The 20,258-nt window shown below is 39.0% G+C and overlaps 1 protein-coding gene across 1 annotated transcript; it reads right to left on the bottom strand.

Annotated features, from left to right (window-relative positions):
- Positions 1 to 9,488: 9,488 nt before the first annotated feature.
- Positions 9,489 to 10,746, bottom strand: LOC131051476 (casparian strip membrane protein 1-like). The gene is made up of 3 exons (XM_057986028.1): positions 10,517 to 10,746; positions 9,794 to 9,917; positions 9,489 to 9,710 (listed from the first exon to the last, which is right to left on the bottom strand). The coding sequence occupies exons 1-3, from the start codon at positions 10,744 to 10,746 to the stop codon at positions 9,489 to 9,491; spliced, it is 576 nt and encodes a 191-aa protein (XP_057842011.1).
- Between the last annotated feature and the right edge of the window lie 9,512 nt (positions 10,747 to 20,258).

Genomic DNA, 20,258 nt, shown 5'->3' with positions numbered 1-20,258 from the left:
TTCCTTCTCCTTATTTTCTTCCTTTTGGGCTCTTAGGGAAATTAAGTGGTGAACTCTCCTATTCAAATCTTCAATCTCTTGTGACACTTTATCTTCATCAGGGAAATTTTCCTCAGAATCAGATATATTGACTTGATCTATATCAATCAAGCTGATATTTCCATCAATTGTTCTAGGCACAAAATGTCTTATTGCATTTGAACTAGTCCTATCTCTTGCGGAAACATTAACATGAGATAAATCTTGATTTAAAGCATGAGCATTATCGACATTTCCAAACAATCCAGAATGGAAACCTAATATATCATGCTCAGAATATCTGGAAGAAGAATTAGACTTTGCATAAATAGGTCAATAAGGTATCTTATCGGTATTATTATTCTTTTGTACCCAAGCAGCATTTTATGGTTCGTGTAGCACTAATCTCTTCTGACCTCTTCGTGACTGCTCTGGCAAACCTTCTTGCAAAGTTTCACGAGGATGCTTCTTCATGAATGATCTGGTGTTTTTCCCTCCTTGCATTATGCTTGTCTTCCTTTTAGAATAATTTGTATTTCACAAGGACTGGTTCCAAGATAATAGAGTCGCCACCCACAAGACTATGGGAATTATGAAAACAAGCTTAGAATAAAACACTGCTATTCCACAAACACAATGATTTTCTTTATAAATTCAGGCACAAATCTCCTTCTGGCTCCTTAATGTGACTCTCCCCAGCAAAGTTGCTACTTTTGTTGTTCTCAAAATCTGATTCACTTTAACATCCTTGTAGTGATATGATAACTCTATATGCAGAAGAGATATTAAAGAGAAGGAAACTTCCAAGACAACATATGACAAGGTTTGATTAACCTTCTACACTTCAGACTTATTCAAAGTCCAGGTGGGTATACCTTTGTGAACTAAATTCACACTTTCAAAAGATAAATCCACGGTAAACCAGTCCAAAAACCAGTGGATCTAATCACCTTAAAACTAACTAAAACAAAGGAATTAAAATTGTACTCATGTTCAACATTGATCTACAAAATATGTAATAGACAACCTTGATCAATACCAGTGCCTTATCCAAGGTCACAAAGTCATCTAAGTTCAAACAGTACTCCCACAATCAAATATCTCTACATATCCCATTAGTTTGGCTTCTGTAGATCCCTATATATGCCTAACACACATAAGAATTTATTCATACCAAATTAAACTACGCTCATCAAGATTCAAAATATCTCACAAGGAATTTACTAGTAGAAGTGATTCCTGCATATTTAATTCCCCTTATGAAGAGAAAAGCTAAGAAACATATCTACTGAAAGTTGCCTTACAACCCCTATTCAAACGAAATAACCCTGGATTATTTACAATGAAACAGTAAACACTTGCAAACACATTTGAAGACAACACAAAGTTTTAACTCAAAACCAATGGTTTGTATATTGATATTTTCTGCAAAAAGGTATTACAAGAAACCTTCGAATATTCTCCATTAAACTTGGAAAAGCTCAGATAAATTTCTATAGCGTTTTCTTACAATTCTTTTTGCGATCATTTCTTACTAGTCCTGGTATCCATTTATAATAATATGGATGCATACATAGCTTTGGACTTTCCTAGGAGAGTTTGTTACAATGATTACTTCTTTTAAGAAGTAGTTACAGAACCTTTCCCAAAAGCAGTTACAAGTCCTTTTCAACCTCCACGGCTTCTTCTACTTGTTGGCCAGTTGCAACCTCTTCTAACTGCTCTACATCCTGTATGGCATATTTTCTTGTCCACTCATTGTATACATCATCAGCTGGCAACGCGAAGTTAATAACTTTTGCTTTTGCCTTGACTAACCTTTTCCAAGAATTCCTCATTTTGTTAACCTCTAAATTGAGAAAACCATAATGAGATTTGATTCTCTCTATCTCCTGAATTGTTACAAAAAAAAAGGAAGCATCATCTAAGTTAATAATTCCTTTTATTCTAACTGACAATTTGGCTTCTAATTCCTTAAGCCATACTTGTTTGTCCTTTAATTGGTTTGGACTGACAAAACCCCTCGGAAGCAATTCAAAAACCTGATCAGTGTACTCCTTCTTGTACAAGTTGATCTTCCTGTCTGCATTATCTATTCCTTCTGCTAATTTTACTAGATCCTTTGTGGTGTCACAAGTGGATTTGATAATAGGATCAGCCCCTACTTCATCATAGGATACACAAATAAGATCCAAGTCCCGTTCTCTGGGCTTCCACTTGTCACAAATAGGCATTAAAATAGCCTTATCTTCATTAAGCTCATTCCACATATCTAGAATCTTGCTCATGTTGTTATACAATAATGAGGAACCTATGGTGTCAGCAAAACCTGAAATCGTAGCCCTTACTCTTTCTTCATATTTCTTTGCATACAGGACCTGAGCCTGTTTTAAATTCTCCAACTCATGAGGAGTGATCTCAACCATTTGAGAACTAGAAGGTGCTGGAGATGGTGGGAACTCAATAATGGGGTTGGTAGGTGGAGGTCTTGCAGGAGAAGAGGAGATCATCAGTGTTGAAGACTCACCTTGATGGTACTGTCTTGTCAACTGGCTTTGTAGCTTGGCAATGATGCTATCTCTACCTCTTACCTCATCCTTGGCATTGTTCTAAGCTTTTAAAATTGTCTCCAGCTTAGCTTGGAGATCTACCTTTTCTTTTGCCTCTCTTTCTGCTACTGCAACATTAAACCTTGCAATTTCTAGCACATTGCTAGCAGCTTCCACTACCCCAGTGTTCTGCACTCTTTTCACTATCATCCCTCCAAGGTAGCTTGACCCTGAGGTGTCCTTATTCCTTCTATTCTCATCTCTTTTTAAAGACCAGAGGACCAATGCAGCATTATCCTTGCTGAAAGTGACTCCTTCCATAGGTTTGGTCTCTTTTCTCATTGCCTCCAATGCCAAGGCATCCGCTATGTCCCACTCGAGGAGAATGAGTACCCCAGCCTATGCCACCATATCTCTTCCTTGCTCAGAAGTGATGGTCTTAAACTCATCAATCATTTCTTGCTTTATTTCCTCCTCAACCATAGCTAGATCTTTGTGCGGCTGCTCACCTTTTCTCTTTTCACACCTTGCATTATATTTGTCAATGTTTTCCTTCCACACAAATTGCATGAAAGCTTCTGATGTGACAAAATTATTATCAGCCAAGAAGTCTTCACTGGCTTGCTTGATCTCAGGATCCCACTCCTGGCCTTTGAATTCATTAGCAGTAATGTTCATCTCAGCTATGAGGGACTCTTCTGGCATTCCCTCTTCCACTTCATCATAAGTGTATGTTATCTCTCAAAGATTGCCTAATTGTAACAATTGCTCAGTTGCAGCCTGTTCATCTCCTATATGAATAGGGGACTGCGATGGGGAATACAAAGGTTCACCAGATTGTATTTCTTTTCCCACTCTTTGTTTCTTTGGGCTATCTTGAATGTCAATGACATCCTGTATCTTCCTCTTCCCTTTTGAGGTAGAGGGCTCCCCTGTTGTAGGCATTAACACACTGTAATTGGACTTCTTATGCAACATGTAGTCACCAAGAGGGATTGCTCTGGCATATGCAGACCTCCTTAGAACCAATCTTGCTTTGTCAGGGTTGTTCTTAATTACAACCTCCCTCTTTTCTTTCAAAGTTTGCATCACATCTTCAAAAGAAAGAATTAAGAATCTTACCTTTTCTTCAAAGGGGTGGAAGCTAGACAAAGGGTCATAGCTAGTGTCAAATTGATGCACAAAGTCTAAGGCCTTCTTGTAGGCCACCCACTTTTCCTTCCTTAGCTCTTGCTCATCTAGATCAAACTCATTCCTAATGAGGTCTTCAGGAAACTAGAATTGATGGGGCCTACCTCTGCATATTGCCCTCTTTCTAAACATGCCATTGAAGAAATCTTCAGGGTCAGCACACTTGGATACTGCAGTTGATAAATGGTATGGTTGAAGAAAATCTTCAAAGCATACCCAACCTCCTTTAGTTATTAAAAATTGGTGGGCTATGGTAACTGTAGGGAAAATGGTCCCTTTACCTCTACCTATTAGCTCTGCCTCTTGCACACTGCCAATTTGTTTGAGGACTTTTGCAATTCCCACTTTGAGAGGAACTTGATAGGGCAACAGAAATGGAGTGCCTTTGAAACCATATACTCTGAAAACTGTGGAGACATGGTATAAGTAGATATCACCCCAATTGTGGACAACTTTTACATTCTCAGCAAACTCTTTTGGCCTAATAAATTTCGAAAGAATCTTGGGGACTCTTGGATTCTTTGAACAGATGAGAGTCCTAATCTTAGATGCAAAGCACTTATCAAACTTCAAGAAGCTAGCATCTTCTCTGTCCCATGACAACACTATACTCCATAACTGCACTGGCATCTTCTCTCCATCTTTTTCTTTTACAAGATCCATTCCACTTGCAAAATAGTCACCACCCTTGAACAAAAATAAATGCATAAGGAGGGAATACCATCCAAAAGGCCTATCCACCTTCCCATTCTTTATTCCTATCAATCCTTCATGGATAGCAACAGTGATAAAGGAAGCATAATCAGAGGTCACTGCAAGAGAAGGATTCAAAATCTGACTAATCATTAACATGTAATGAGTGGGCATATTTGCCTCAGCATCCTCTCCTAAAATTTGGCATAGTGACCAGTATAATCCCTTGGCCCTAAGGGTGAACAAATTTAATGAGAAGGGCTCTTCAGTGTTGGGTCCTACAACTATCAACTCACGTATCGTCACAAATAATTCTTTAAGAGGCCCATTTCTAAGGTGGTTCCTCTACACACTATATACCTGAGCTAGTGATTTAAAATTAATAGGCTCTAGAAAATTAGTAAATTCACTAAGCGCGAAAGCATTTCTAAACTCCTCATTATTGATTTCAATGAGGGCTTTCTCATTTATATCCCTAACACTCCTTGTGTCTGGATCATAATTGTGTGCAATCTGAGTTAGGAGATCCACATCCATGAATACTCCTGGAACTACCAATTTTCCCACATCTAAATCCCAGATGTTGTTCATTGGGGCCAGAGAATTTCTCATGCCAAATCCAACTTTGAATAACCCCAACCCAGACAACCCAACCTGTGGGTCTCTCAACCAGTTACCCTTATCATATAATCCCTCTCCTATTTTCAAGTGAGGAGCTCTTGGCACTAGTTCTTTCACCTTTGCTGCCATATTAGTTGACAACGTCAACTATTCAAGGAAATCATCACAGATAGCCCTTTCTTGGTAGTTAACCTTTCCTGAGAATTCTCTTTTGGGTGCCATCTTATATAACTATCCAAGCAATCTAATTACTAGCCCCAACTATTCAACAATAAATCAAAACCTCAATTGAAACACTTTGTCAAGTAATTGCGAAGTAGGAGTACAAGAAAACCTATTTTTGCTTGAAGAAATCCGCTCTGTAACTGAAGAAATTTGCTCTGCAACTACTCTTAAGAACAATGCCTTCATTGAATTGATCTGGAATCATATATGGTAGTAGGGCTCTTAACTACACCATTGATACCACATGCTTCAGTCGTCCCTTCAGAATTGAATTCATGAAAGAATTCAAAATTTTCGCTGCAACAGGTCACAACACACCTACACATTTTCTTTTCACTCTTTCGCCATTTCGCGGGCCTTAACCTGTGAGCAACTTTGCCAAATGCAATAACGCCAGCCATCTAATCAGATGGAACTTGATCGATCTTTACACTGACTTAACACCTTGGCCTTAGCACCAGGCCCTACCTCCTTTTCACCATTTCGCGAGCTTTATCCCCCGAGCACTTTCCTTTCGTGAAGCTACACCAGGCGTTAGATGGAACCCTAACTTCCCGGCCTTTAACTCTTACCCAGACAGTCAATCTTTTCACTAACCATGCCTCATCCTGACGGCTAACGGTTTTTCGCTATTTCGCATAGCTTAACCCACTTTCAACTTTGGGCCACGAAACAACACAAAGCATTGGATCAATCCTGAGATGACCATCCTTTAAGCGAGACCTTTATGCTTTATTGCTTACCCCACTCCTTCACCAGTTACTAAATACCACGTGGCACTCAGCGATTAGCCTTGGAAAACTCTTCAAGTTTAGTTCCGGGTCAACCATGTGTCTCATTTCCCTTACAACCGCCGGTTACACCTTGGCGGGCCCTCAATCCCTTTTAAACCACATGTCAATCGACACGTCACCATCAAGCTTTGCACTGGGAAGAACCTTCTATTCACTTTCGCCATTTTGCGGGCCTTAAACCTCGATTAACTCATAGGCACGAAACAACGTGAGCCCTTGGATCAAAACGGAGTTGATCCCCTTTTAAACTTCATGCTTTATCTGTACTTCGGGCCCCAAAAACCTTTCGCCATTTCATAGGTTTTAAAACACGAGCATTTTACCTTTGCGAACACACGCGGACCGTTAGATTATATCTGACCTGCTCGATGCTTAGCAACCTATTAAGGTTCAGCAGAGGTGGGCCCTCTGACTCAGCTCTATCCACCCAGTGTCTAGTCATTCCCGACCTAACATGTCAACCTTTTATTTGCTAAGAGAAAACACCAAATTCCACCTCATCCTTGCCACCTGAATCTGCCAAGTCACTTTCACACGCCGCGACATGAGTCATCCTCTTGGACCCACCTTTAATCCTTAGATCCGGCTTGCTGACTACTTTGACTTTCTGTCATGTGTCCTTATCTGATTTGCCATCTCGACCAACTGGACTGCCTGCTTGGAGCGCCATGTCATTTCGCTGTTTTGCGAAAGCTATCTGTTGAGCATCTTTCTCCTGTGAAACTGCGCTAGCCGTCAGATTAGATAGACTTGCGCATCAGTTATGCCGGTTATGAACCCCTTTTCCCGGGCCAAAAAACCTTTTGCTGCTTCGCAAGGCATAACACATGAGCACCTATTGGCCACGAAACAACACGAACCATCAATCTCTCTTGAACTTGATCACCATTTAACCATTTGAAAAGTTTCCACTGTCGAATCCCGCCAAGCCTTTTCACCATTTCGCGAAAGGTATTTCACTTGCTAGTTTCGGCTGTGAATCAACGCCAGCCATTAGATCTTGAGTGAGATGGAGTCTCGTTAAACCAGACCAAATGCGCACCATTTGAACACGTTTTTTCCTTTCGCTATTTTGCAAGTCTTAAAGCATTCGCAACTTCGCCTAACGAAATGGTGAAAGTCGTAGATCCATCTGAGAGTTGCATGACACTTACTGGGCTGACAACATTTGAAAGAAAAAAGCAAAAGGCATAGATTTTTAACAATTATTCAATGACCGCCTAGGCAAATGACGAAGGGGGGGACACTTCACACGACCTCAAGACCCATTACTTAAGTGGATAAAGTAACACAAGAATAGAAACTAGAGGGTTTTTGATCAAACATTGAGCGATTTTAAAATTGAAACCCTAAACCCTTAAGACCTAACACAGACTTGAAGCAGTTGATAGTTTGTCTGACTCAAAATTTTAAAAACTTAGCCAATTATGGGAAAAGAAAACCCATTTCTTAAATAGTGATAACACACCCTATCTTCTATTTCCCCTCTTATCACACAAATCTAGTCTTACAACAATTCAAGACTATGCCTTATGGGCCTTACCCTTCCTTCTGCACTACAACCATACTGAATGGATTTTTTCGGTTCACAAACTGCTTAGGTCTCTCTATATTCAAATCAGAGGCTTTCTTTCCCATCCAAAACCATTCCATCTATTCAGCCTATCTAGCCTCCCTTTGACCTTGGCCTACTTCCTTTCATTATTCCATCTTTCTCTGTTTAGCCAATTCTGACCTCTTTGTTCTACATCGATTAACACCGCTCAACCATCCTCTCTACTTTACGATTTTCTCCCTATTTCACCATTCGTTGTCTTCACCAAATACTCCACCTTTCTTAACCATTTTCCTAGCATTGTTAATTAATTCTTTTAAATTGTTCATTAATACTTACACGTTCATCTCCTTCTACTTAAGGTACTAACTCATCTTGTCCAACTTCCTGCCCATGTGGCGACAGGATCTGTGACTATCCATACTGAATATTGAGAATAAGACTAAACAAGACACTTTAAAGAAAACAACTCGATGCCCTACATCAGGAGTCAATCTCATTTATCATCTCTCTCAATCATTAACATGATGAATTGTGTCCCTTTATGTGCAATCCAAAGCTCAAACATGGAATGATATAGCCTTTGTGCCTCTATCCATATAATTGTTATGCTTTCTTGGGAGAGATGTTTAGAACAAGAGATGTTGTCAAAGTTCTACTCATATCCTATATCCTATATTTGGATAGGAACACCTATTCCTCCATAAATATAGATGTATTGAGCATTGCATCACATCATCCATCAATCAATATTCTTACTTATTCAATATGTTATAATCAATTATTTAAAATAAAATACTTAAATCTATAATATTTATTTATATCCATAAAAATGAAAAACAAAAAAATGTAAGAATGACATTATATTCCTTTTCAAAAATATAAACTTCACATTCAACCCAAAAAAATAAAAAATTTGTGAAGAAATTAATATATTAATAAATTAATATTCAATAAATTATATGTGAAGAAACACAAATTATAAGTTAATTGGTGTTTTCATAGTGTAGCTGAATTAGTCTTTCTTGGTAGATTATGAAGAAAGTTAAACTTATGGTTTAGCTTTTAAAGAACATGATGTTTTATATAAAACAAATAAATGGTGACTTTTATATATCTATGAAGTAATGAAATTTATAATATGAAATGTTCATATGTGAATCGGATTCGCAGGTGTGATGAATTTATTGACTCGGCCACTGAAGATGTTAGTTGGCAGTTAATTTTGGTTGTTAACCAGACCCTTCATTTGAGTATTTTTTTGGATTCTGTTACTTTTTTGCATATTCATAGGGAGTAGAATGGTGTTGCGGACTGTGGTCAAATGGGCTTCTGATTACATGCATAACTGGAATGTTGTGGATAAGGGTCAGTTACCCCTGGATTTGTCTCTTCAGTTAGATCACTTAGTGGATCTTGACAGGATGGTTTGATGCCTTGATTCTTGACAGGATGGTTTGATACCTTGCTTTGTATTTCTTCTGCTTTGAATAAATTTTAACTAAAACGTAAAATTCCAAAAAAACACTTTCACTCTAACAGCTAACTCCGCCTTCTAAATCTCGACATAACTAAAGCTGTTTGTTCAATAACTCCATGAAATATAAAACATAGTCTAAAAATTCATAGATAATGCACAATACCTTACAAGATGAGCACTGAATGCATACATCACTAAGCCACCCACATAAAGATCACAGCAATATGGTAGCTAGGATAAACTGCTCGCATTCACTACAGGATTATATAAACCAACTATAACCACATCCTTATCAGAGCTACTACTACAATTATCTATATATCTTATGAGCTTGTGAACATAGAAGCTAAGGAAGAAGGGTATTATGCACGACGCCTGTATAGATTTATAGCAGACAAGGCAACCAGAAGCATCAAGAAAACTACTGCAGCGAAGGAAGCAATGAGAGCCCCGCCAGCTTGCTGACAGAATGAGTCGAACTGTTGGCAAATGGCAAACCAGTTTGCATGGTTGTTTCCCTTTTGAGCCAAATATACTATTGCTGCCCCTGCTGCAGCTCCAGATGTGACAACAGCTACCATCACCTGCAACATTATTTTATCAAACCCATTAATAATACTACGCATCTTCAACTTTTGTATATGATTAGAAAATGGAAAATGGTTACCGTGTCAAAGAACACCATGAACATTCTTATGGCTGCAAAGTGGGGCTTCACTATATTAAAGATGGAGACAGGCAGAGATAAAACCAGGTATCCACCAGCTATAGCATTAGCTATTACAAAGTATCTGCAAATTATCAAACATCTTATTAGAATTAATGAGCCTGGAAGAATAATCACTGAATTAATCAGAATAGTTTAAGTTTTGTTTTGTTTATGTGGTTCATCTAAAATCATATTTGATTTTTCAGTCAGATTCATTTATTAATATGATTTAAGATAAGTCATTTATACAAATCAAAACTTAGAGTATGTCTTTTAAACCAAAATAAAAATAATATGCATAATATATGACTAATCCAAAATGGTTTTAGCTTCTCCAATAGAACCCACTTATTAATATGATTTAAGATGAACTACCTAAACAAATCATACCTTAAAATATGTTATTTAAATCAAAATTAAAAAAATCGTATATATTTAAAAAGTATGTAAAAGAATGATTCTTCAAAAATAGAGCATGGGTGATAAGAAAATCAGTTAACAGAGTAATAATCCTAGAGAAAAACAAGATGGGTACTAAAAAATTTAGTGACAAAACTACTATCCTTGAGAAAAAGAAGATGATTAGTCAAGAGATTAGTAACAGAATTATAATCCTTGAGAAAAATGGTATAGCTAGTGGTAAAGAAATCAGTAAAACTAGATGATGGGTTTGTGGAATACGTGAATGCTGGAAGATCGCTGTATTTTGCTTCAAACTGGAAGAGTTGGGTGAATATTGGGAGGGTTTCATCTGCTGTAGCCATGGTAATCAGAGCTGCAATGGTGCCTGACAAGGCCAGTAACCTCAGAACCAAATCAAATAATCCCCCCAATCTCCTCCATCGCCTTACTGGTGGAGGAAGCGGTCCTTTCTCAATGTTTCCCTCTGTTGCGGCTGCCTGCTTCATCATTTCCGAGATTTGAACTCGAGACCTTTGTGAAACAATTTTCTTAGAACATTTTGAGGACTACGCTGTAATTACTGTGTTTCCAATCTGACCAATATGGATGTGATTTAAAGGCCAAAGGCTAAGGCAAGCAGACAAATTATAATGTGGTACTGTTAGCTTAAAGAATTAGATTATACCTGCTTTCCCTACCTGTTTTTGTTAAGCTGATATATGTTTGATGCTCTGGACTTAATAAAATATTGCACAGTATCTAGTGAAGACACGTGAGAATTTGCTCTGCTCCACTAGTTTAGGCAGTTTGACCTTAGTGACGAATGTCACAACTAACCATCATATGCACCTGCTGCATTTTTAGATTACCAAACCCATTCACGCATATACTTTTCAATAAGATACAGTTGCAATAGACACAGAATTTATGTTTTTGGATTATTTGTTTCAAGCAATCAGCATTTATGGGTTGTTAAAACAACATATAAAATATGAACAAATTTATATAAATTTTTAAATCATCTAATATAATATCAAAAAGCAGGTGGTAAAAAGGTGTATTCTCAAAGTTTAAATGAGTTAAGTCTAAACAAAAGATAATAAATGAAAGGGTAAGCTCTTACACATGACATTAAAAAATAAGTAGCTGATGCAATTCAAAAGGTGCAGGGTCTTTTATCATGCATTTTTTAAGAGTTACGATGATATTAAATATAAAAAGAATGATAAAAGTTGTATTTTTTTTTCAGAGAATGTTTTACTTTTAATAATTGATGTAATTTTGTGTAAAGTTAGGTTTCTAGATCGATATCATTCATTCATATGTTTACTATGTTTACACTTATTTCTAATCATTAGATCGCTTACTTCATCTATACATGCATAGATTTTGATGCATTCACTTAAATTATGCTTTGAGCATGCTTATCTATGTACTTAGCCCCATAGAACTATTAGCCATCTTGACTTATACATTTTCATGTCCCAAATTATTTCTATGGACACAATGTCGGCTCTACAATTGCAAACTTGACCTCTCAAATTTTTAATTTTTAATTCAGATTTTGGTTGACTCCCAATCATATATTTCTCACTAATGATCTACTTAACACAAATATATGTTATATATTGTAAAATCCTTATTTAAAGGAACTCTATTGTGTCCATTTATCATTTTCTCCTCTGTAATAATTTGTAACATTGTCATTCACATTTAGAAAAAATGACACTTAAAATGGTGATATAAAATTAATTTGGGTCTCCATATTCATTCTAAGAGCATTGCATAATAACATTGCACAATTGAGATATGCTATCTTAAATCCCTTTACCATTTTTTATAGTGGTTGACCTAGATACATATATTAAAATGTGTTACTATTAAGAATTAGATTTACCATTTAAAGTATCTTTTAATATCATTAGTTTTAATTATCTAAAAAAGGCACACAAAACATAAGTGAATCAAGCAATAATACTATGTACAAATGTAATGATGGAGTGAGGGAACGGCTGCAGGAGTGGAGCTAAGGTTTCGAGAGAGGTTGCAGAGGAACTCGATGATGGGGGTAGAGATGCAGAGGCTGATGATGGCCTGGCACTCTCTGTTTCCGCCCTATTCCTGTATAGGGTTTTGGTATTGGTGGTTGGGCTTTTTGGATTGTGTTGGGCCGTTGGGGTTGCCCTAGTGTTTGGCGTTTTTGTCTCTACCTGGTGGGGTTTTGCCCTTATAAAGGATTGGAGGCATGCGTTTGGTGCTCCTTTGGTCTTGACTTGGTTTTTTGGGGCTCTTTTTTTCATGTTTGTCGCCCAAGTGATGTGCCCTATTCTAAGGTGTGCAGTGCCTTATCTCTTTGTCTAGGTATCGCCCCTTCTCCTTTGTGGGGCTTTCTTTGTTGGTGTATGCCTTCTATAGACCCTTTTGTTTGTGATCTGTTTGGTGGTTGTTGGGGTTTGCTGACCTGTTCATGCCCCGGTTCCTTTTGGAGCCTCACCGTGTGGAAGGCCTCTATTTGGGTTGTCCAAGGTGTTTTGCTTCTACTAAGGTTGTTGCTTGCCTTGCGAGTGTTCTGACCCGTGTATGGTTCACATTTTCAGGCCATTAACCATACTACATACCTCTACCTTGAGTGTTTTTGAGTGGTGTTGCGTGTTGTGCTCTTCTGCCGCTTTTCCTTGGCTGCGAGTTGCCCTGCTCCATGGGGGTTTGTGGCTTGCCTAGTCTTGGCCCCTCCTGTGGTTCATGTTTCCTGCTCTGATTGGTGGGATAAGTTGTTGGACTGCTACATAGGTTTCTTTGTCTCTACGGAGTTTATGTCACTTCTTATCTGCTTGCCCGACTCGGGGCCAGAGATTGCTCTTAGTGTCATTACCTTGTGGGGTGTTGGGCCTCTTTGCACTCGAGAGGTTCAGCTCTTCTCGAAGGTCCTATGGAGGTGGGCCCTATCCGGGTTAATGACTCTTGTGCTTCTCTGCTCTATTCATGATATTGTGGTCGTGGTCATCTTTTTCAAAACGGGTTTTCATATAGAGACACCTACCTAATGCGCCTTTTTTCCCAGAGCTTGGGAGGAACAACCACATCATGGTTTTCCCGACTACCAGGTGGTATTAGAACATTTGAGGAACTTATCCAAAAATTCCTCGCTCATTACTCTCATAACATTGAACGCGACATCACCATGGCTGATCTGTGCAACACCAAACAAAAACCAGGTGAACTATTCTCAGTATTCCTGCAACGATGGCGCCAAATGTCTAGCAGACATTCTCTTCAGTTACCTGAACGAGAACTAGTGGAAATATTCATTTCCAACTTAAACGAAGAAATGGAATTTCACTTGGATGTCAAAGACACAGACTCTTTTAATGATATGATCACCAAGGGTTTGAAATGTGAACGGGCACTCATCAAGAAAGGACTCATCAAAATCTTTAATGAACCAAAGGATGGTCATCGCCCACGCTTCAATAGCGATAAACCAAACTTCTGGAATAAAAACAAGAATATCGTCAATGATGGGGTTGTGGATGCTCGGACTATCCAAAATGCACAACCTGTGGTTCGGTTTGCAGGACAAAATCCTCTGCCTCAAAACAACACAAATGTTCCTTCTAATCAAGGTCGCATCACATCTCATGATGAACCCAGACCTTGTCAGCAAAAACAGAAACGCACATACACTCCCTTAGGGGAACCCATTGAAACAGTGTTGCGACAACTCCTCTCTCAAAATTTGGTCACTCTACCTAAGCTATCAAACTATGAGCCTCAAGTCAAACCGGCATGGTGGAGAGATACTGAACACTGTGAATTCCATCAAGGAAGAGGACACAAGACAAGTAATTATCGCCGATTGAAAGATCTCATTCAAGATCTTATTGACCGAGGAGAAATTGAAATTGAAGGACATGACCCAAAAACAACAAATAATGATCATCTGATGTTCAAAAATCCACTTCCATCACAAGATCAAAGGGGTCCTTCCACTTCCAGGTGAGGCACTGATACCACTGATTATACACAAGCTACATATAATTACACTGTAAATCATCTGTATGATGCCAGTGAACAAGTTGCAACTATAACCTTCAAAAATCCCAACTCAAATTGCAATGTTGTTACGCGTCGCGAAAAAGTTACCATAAAGGCAGCTCCACAAGGCACCACCTCCATCCCAAAGCAGTACAATCTTGTGGAACAATTAGACAAAACCCCTGCGCTTATATCCATTTTAGAGCTTTTGCGTCTATCGCCATCTCATAAAACTATCTTGGATCAAGCACTCCAAGAGGCGTCAGTCTCTGCAAACCTAAACACAGACCAATTTCAAGCCATGGTTGGAAGTCTAAAGTCCTCACCTTGTCTCACTTTTTCCGAAAGTGACAACTCTTCCTTCCAGCAACCTCATAATGCTTCGCTACACATTGAAGGCTTTATCAACCAACACAGCATCAAGCGAGTCTTGATAGATAATGGAGCAGGCCTAAACATTTGTACACTACAATTGGTCACAGCATTGGGATATGCAATAGAATCAGTGGATACTCGCAAGAAGATCACCATCAAAGCCTATGATGATGCAGAGCGTTCATCCAAAGGAGCTGTGGTACTACCAATCCAAGTAGGCCCTGTGGTAAAGCACATCATCTGCCAAGTTCTGGACCTTCCTTTGCCATACAATCTATTATTAGGGAGACCTTGGATACATGCCATGCAAGCCGTTCCATCTACCTACCATCAATGTATCAAGTTCCAACATAATGGTGTAGAGATCACAATCTTGGGCGATGCAAATCCATTTGCACATTGCCATAATATCAGCCATCAACTAGAAATTACCGTTCCCAATAATAGAGAAGCCATTTCCTCCACATCATATATAAGTCCCGCCTCTCTTGCCAGTTCGAACACCACTATACCAAAGCAAGAAAAGCTTAAGATGAAAATCGCAGAGGAAGGTCCCGACGAATATAATTTAAGTCAACTCTTTTGTGTGGGACAAATGCCCACTTCTCCTAGAACACATGGTAAACCACAGTAGGTACTTCAGCAACCACTAAGCATACCAGCATGTGCTTTGACGCCCTTCATTCTTGGAAAAAGTCAAGAGGAAGAAACACAAGATGAGGACCTCGCGGAATGGATCTATAAGGATCCCATCACCACTGACATCCCTCGAGTTATACTTCCTATGGATCAGTATGGTAAAGGCCTCCTCATTATGCAAAGAATGGGGTATGATGGTCAGAGTGCTTTGGGATATTACAAACAAGGACGACATGAACCTCTACTACCAGAATTAAAGCCCAAAGGTAATACAGGCCTAGGCTTTGAAAAAGAGATCCTTCCTAAACTCAGATTCAAAGGAAAATCCAGCAAACCATTTTGCCCACCTACTACAAAGAGGACACCTTTCATTATCAAAGCAGCATCAAGCACTATCCCCACTGCCCCATCGAGGCTCACAACCCCAATGCAACCATCTACAATACCAAACATCCCACCAATCGAACCAGTAATCCCATCCACAGCACCCATCATATCAATAACACCAGTAGCAGCATCAACTATATCAGAACCCGCAACACCATCTATGGCACTAGCAGTTCCAACAGAAACCACTAAGTTAACACTGCCGATATTTCTCGGATCAAATTCCTTGCTCCCCATCAAACTTCCTGCAGCACAAATCACTACAAAAATACATAAACCAATCACACTTGCAGTGTTTAACTCAAAAGACATCCCAGTATCGTATAGCAACTGAATGCTGGAAAGTGATTCAGAGACCGATTCGCATGAATGGGAATTTGACTCTGTACAGCTTAATACTTCAGATGAGGAAGACACATCACCACCTCCACCACGCAAAGACATCCCTGTTTACGGAGAAGCATAGATAAAGATTGTGTATGGTGAAAATGGATAACAATAATAACAATATTGAAAGGCTAAATGAATCCAACCACAAAACCCTAGCCTAACAATCAACAAAGATCCACCATAACATATGAAGATTACCTAAGACAATGCAAATCACATGAAATCACAAAGATTATACCATTACATGTCCAATAGGGTTTTGATCTCCATTCTTCCTATCTCCATTGATCTTGCTTGATATATTTACTCTCAGATTTTTATATGCACAAGAGCTCAACAAAGAATGGAATGTGGTTGCAAATAGGATCGTAGTGTAGCCAATTGATCAAGTTGTTAGAATGCATCATTAGGGTTTGACAATGAAGGAGGCATCTCCTTAAATAGAAGACACAATATGAAATGGAGGGATAAGATTGAGAGGTGTAAAAAGAGAGGTCGGCTAGGATTAGAGGGTAGGTAAAAGAAATACCAAAATAATGAAAGGGGTAGGTAGTGTAGGAATTAAGAGATGAATGACATGTGTCATATGTAGAAAAAGCTAATGAATTAATTAAATAAATAAAGATTTATTTAATTAATAGAAGAAATAGGATAATTAAATAAATAAAAATATTTATTTAATTTAGGAAAAGGGATAATTTAAATAAATAAATGTATTTATTTAAATGAGAAATAAGGCTAGAAGAGGATAAATGAATTAATTAAATAAATAAGGATTTATTTAATTAATAGAAGAATTAGGCTTAGATAATTAAATAAATAAAATATTTATTTAATTAGACTAGACAATTTTGGGTGTCTACAAAGACCACTTGGGTTCCTAAGCTGGAAACATCTTCCATAGACCCTATGTCTCATCCTACGCCTGATTCTAACAGGGAGAGTACCATTAATGACCTTCACCATAACGTCTTAACCTTCACTGATACATCTAACGCACTTAACCTAATTGATGAAGTAATGCCCATTATCCACCCTGAACTCATCGAATGGAACCAACCAAATCCCCCATGTCTTGACCTCTTCCAAAACGATGAGGCCATCATTGACTTTTTGGAATTAAGGGATAACCTACCAAGCGGGGATCACAAAGCTAGATTTGCCATTGAACTTAATAGCGCAGCAGAATTTGGGGTGGATGCCAAACCTTTCAGCTGCAAAAATATAACAATAAAACATGGATCTTCCAGTGAAAACCACACTGTGGCGCTGTTTGATCTGACAAAAGTAAAAAGAAAGAGCGTATCCAACGGTGAAAACCTCTCTGAGGCACCTGAGGATGAAGGGTTTGACATTCTCCCTGCAAGCACACAACAGGAACGATCAACGATTCTCATTAAGGAAACCAAAGAATACAATGTGGGGACTCCTGAAAATCCTCATCTCATACATCTGGCATCTCTTCTCACTCCAGAGGAACAGCCTAAATTTATAGAGTTCTTCCAAAAGCATCAGATCAACTTTGCATGGTCATATGCAAACATGCCTGGGCTTGATCCTGATTTAGTCATGCATCACCTCACCGTAGCAGAAGGAGCCAAACCTGTCAAGCAGAAGCTTCATAAGATGCATCCCTAGATTGCAGTGCTAGTCAAAACAGAACTCAAGAAACTCCTAGATGTTGGTTTCATTAGGACAATTGATTATGCAGAATGGATCTCCAACATTGTGCCTGTCGGCAAACCAAAAGGGGGCATCCGCATTTGTACTGACTTTACAGATCTGAATAAGGCATGTCCTAAGGATGACTTCCCCCTACCAAATATCGACATCATAGTGGATCTAACAGCAGGACATGCCATGCTTGCACTCATGGATGGCTTTTCAGGATACAATCAAATAAAGATCGCACCAGAGGACCAACATAAGACAACCTTCACATGTCCATGGGGCACATATTACTGGAATGTAATGCCCTTCGATCTAAAGAATGCAGGAGCAACCTATCAAAGAGTAATGACCACCATCTTCCATGACATGATGCATACCATGATGGAAGATTATGTTGATGACTTACTAGCAAAGTCACTCACCAGAGAAGGGCATCTCCACATCTTAGATAAAATCTTTGATAGACTGGAACAATACCATGTTCGACTCAACCCAAAGAAATGTGTCTTTGGAGTGACCTCCGGGAAGCTTCTAGGATACATTGTCTCAAGCAAAGGTATTGAAGTCGACCCAGCAAAGGTAAAAGCAATCATGGACATGCCACCACCAAAGAATATCAGTCAGCTAAGGACACTACAAGGACGACTTCAATCCATCCGAAGATTCATTGCATAATTGGCTGATAAGTGTCACCCATTCACACACTTGCTACACAAGAACATCCGCTTTCAGTGGGATGCCAGATGCCAACAAGCATTTCAGACGCTTAAAGACTATCTCATGAATCCACCATTGTTGACGCCACCAGATCCAAGTAGACCGTTGTTACTTTATATCTCAGCGACAAGTACAACATTAGGTGTATTATTGGCACAACATAATGTAGAAGGCAAAGAGTGTGCTGTTTACTACATCTCTCACACACTGGTTGGCTATGAACTCAATTACACACCTATTGAGCAAGCTTGCCTAGCAGTAATCTTAGCAGCCATTAAATTGCGGCACTATCTGTTAACACACAAAGTACAACTCATTGCAAACATTGATCCACTCAAGTATTTACTCAACAAAGCAGCATTGACAGGCCGCTTGGCCAAATGGGTGATGATTCTAGGTGAATTTGACATTGAGTACGTGGACCGTAAAGCTATCAAAGGTCAGGTTATCGCAGATCAGTTGGCTGATGCACCTCTCATAGGTGATCATCCTCTCATTTCCAATTTTTCAGATGAAGAGATATTCATGATCACAACAGCACAACCATGGAAACTATATTTTGATGGTTCATACACTAGGCACGGCTCACGAGCAGGCATTCTATTTATCACACCTCAGGGTGATAGCATCCCGAAGTCTTACAGGCTCACATTTCCATGCACAAACAACATAGCAGAGTATGAGGCCTTGATCAAAGAACTCAGGTTATCCATACAATGGAAATTACAAGAACTACAAGTATATGGCGATTCCCAACTAGTCATTTGACAAGCAACAGATGAATATCAGACCAAAGATGATAAACTCATGTCATATAAGCAAATGGTGGACAGTCTAAAGACATCATTTACTACTATCACTTTTGAGCAGATACCAAGAGATCAGAATCGAGCTGCTGACGCCATGGCTACCATCGCATCTCTACTAGATCTTCCACATAATTCAACACGCTACGAGTTCTTGGTAAAACAGCTTTGGATCCCCGCTTATGATACCCCTGAATCCGAGATGATATGTCGCCTTATCGGTTCTGAATCTCCATGGTACGGTGAGTTCTACACCTATCTCCGCGATCACACCCTTCCTCCCAACCAATCAAATAACCAACATAAAACCTTCGTTCGCCAAAATGCTCGATATACCATTATTGTCGAAACCCTATACCGATGCAGTCTTGATGGTACTCTCCTTCGATGTCTGGAACAAGGTGAGATAACAAAGGTTTTGGAAGAGGTACATGAAGGAATTTGCGGGACTCACTCAAGTGGTCCATCACTAGCCAAGAAGATCATGTGAGCTAGATACTATTGGCCATCTATGGAAAAAGGATTCTTACTACTTTGTTAGGAAATGCAAGAAATGTCAAGTTCACGATGACCTGATACATGCGCCAGCACAGGAATTGCAACCAATCACAACACCATGGCCTTTTTGTCAATGAGGCCTTGACCTTGTGGGTGAGATTCATCCATCTTCATCCAACGGCCATAAATTCATTATTACCGCCACCGAATATTTCACAAAGTGGATCGAAGCTGTTCCACTTACCCAAGTCACCGGCAAGCAAATCGCCTCATTCATCCTCAACTACATCATCTGCCAGTATGGTGTGCCCATGTGCATCATCATAGATAACGATCTTCCTTTCAAAAATCAGGATGTCCGTGAACTTTATGAGAAATTTCATATCCAAGACCGCTTTTCCACTCCCTATTACCCACAAGGCAATGGTCAGGCCGAAGCATCCAATAAAAACATATTGAGGATCCTAAAGAAGACAGTCAATGATGTCGGTCATGATTGGCAT

The sequence above is a fragment of the Cryptomeria japonica genome, chromosome 7, assembly GCF_030272615.1.
Source record: "Cryptomeria japonica chromosome 7, Sugi_1.0, whole genome shotgun sequence".
NCBI classification, from domain to species: domain Eukaryota; kingdom Viridiplantae; phylum Streptophyta; class Pinopsida; order Cupressales; family Cupressaceae; genus Cryptomeria; species Cryptomeria japonica.
The sequence above is the reverse complement of the archived record's forward strand: the minus strand, read 5'-3'. Positions and strand labels throughout refer to the sequence as shown.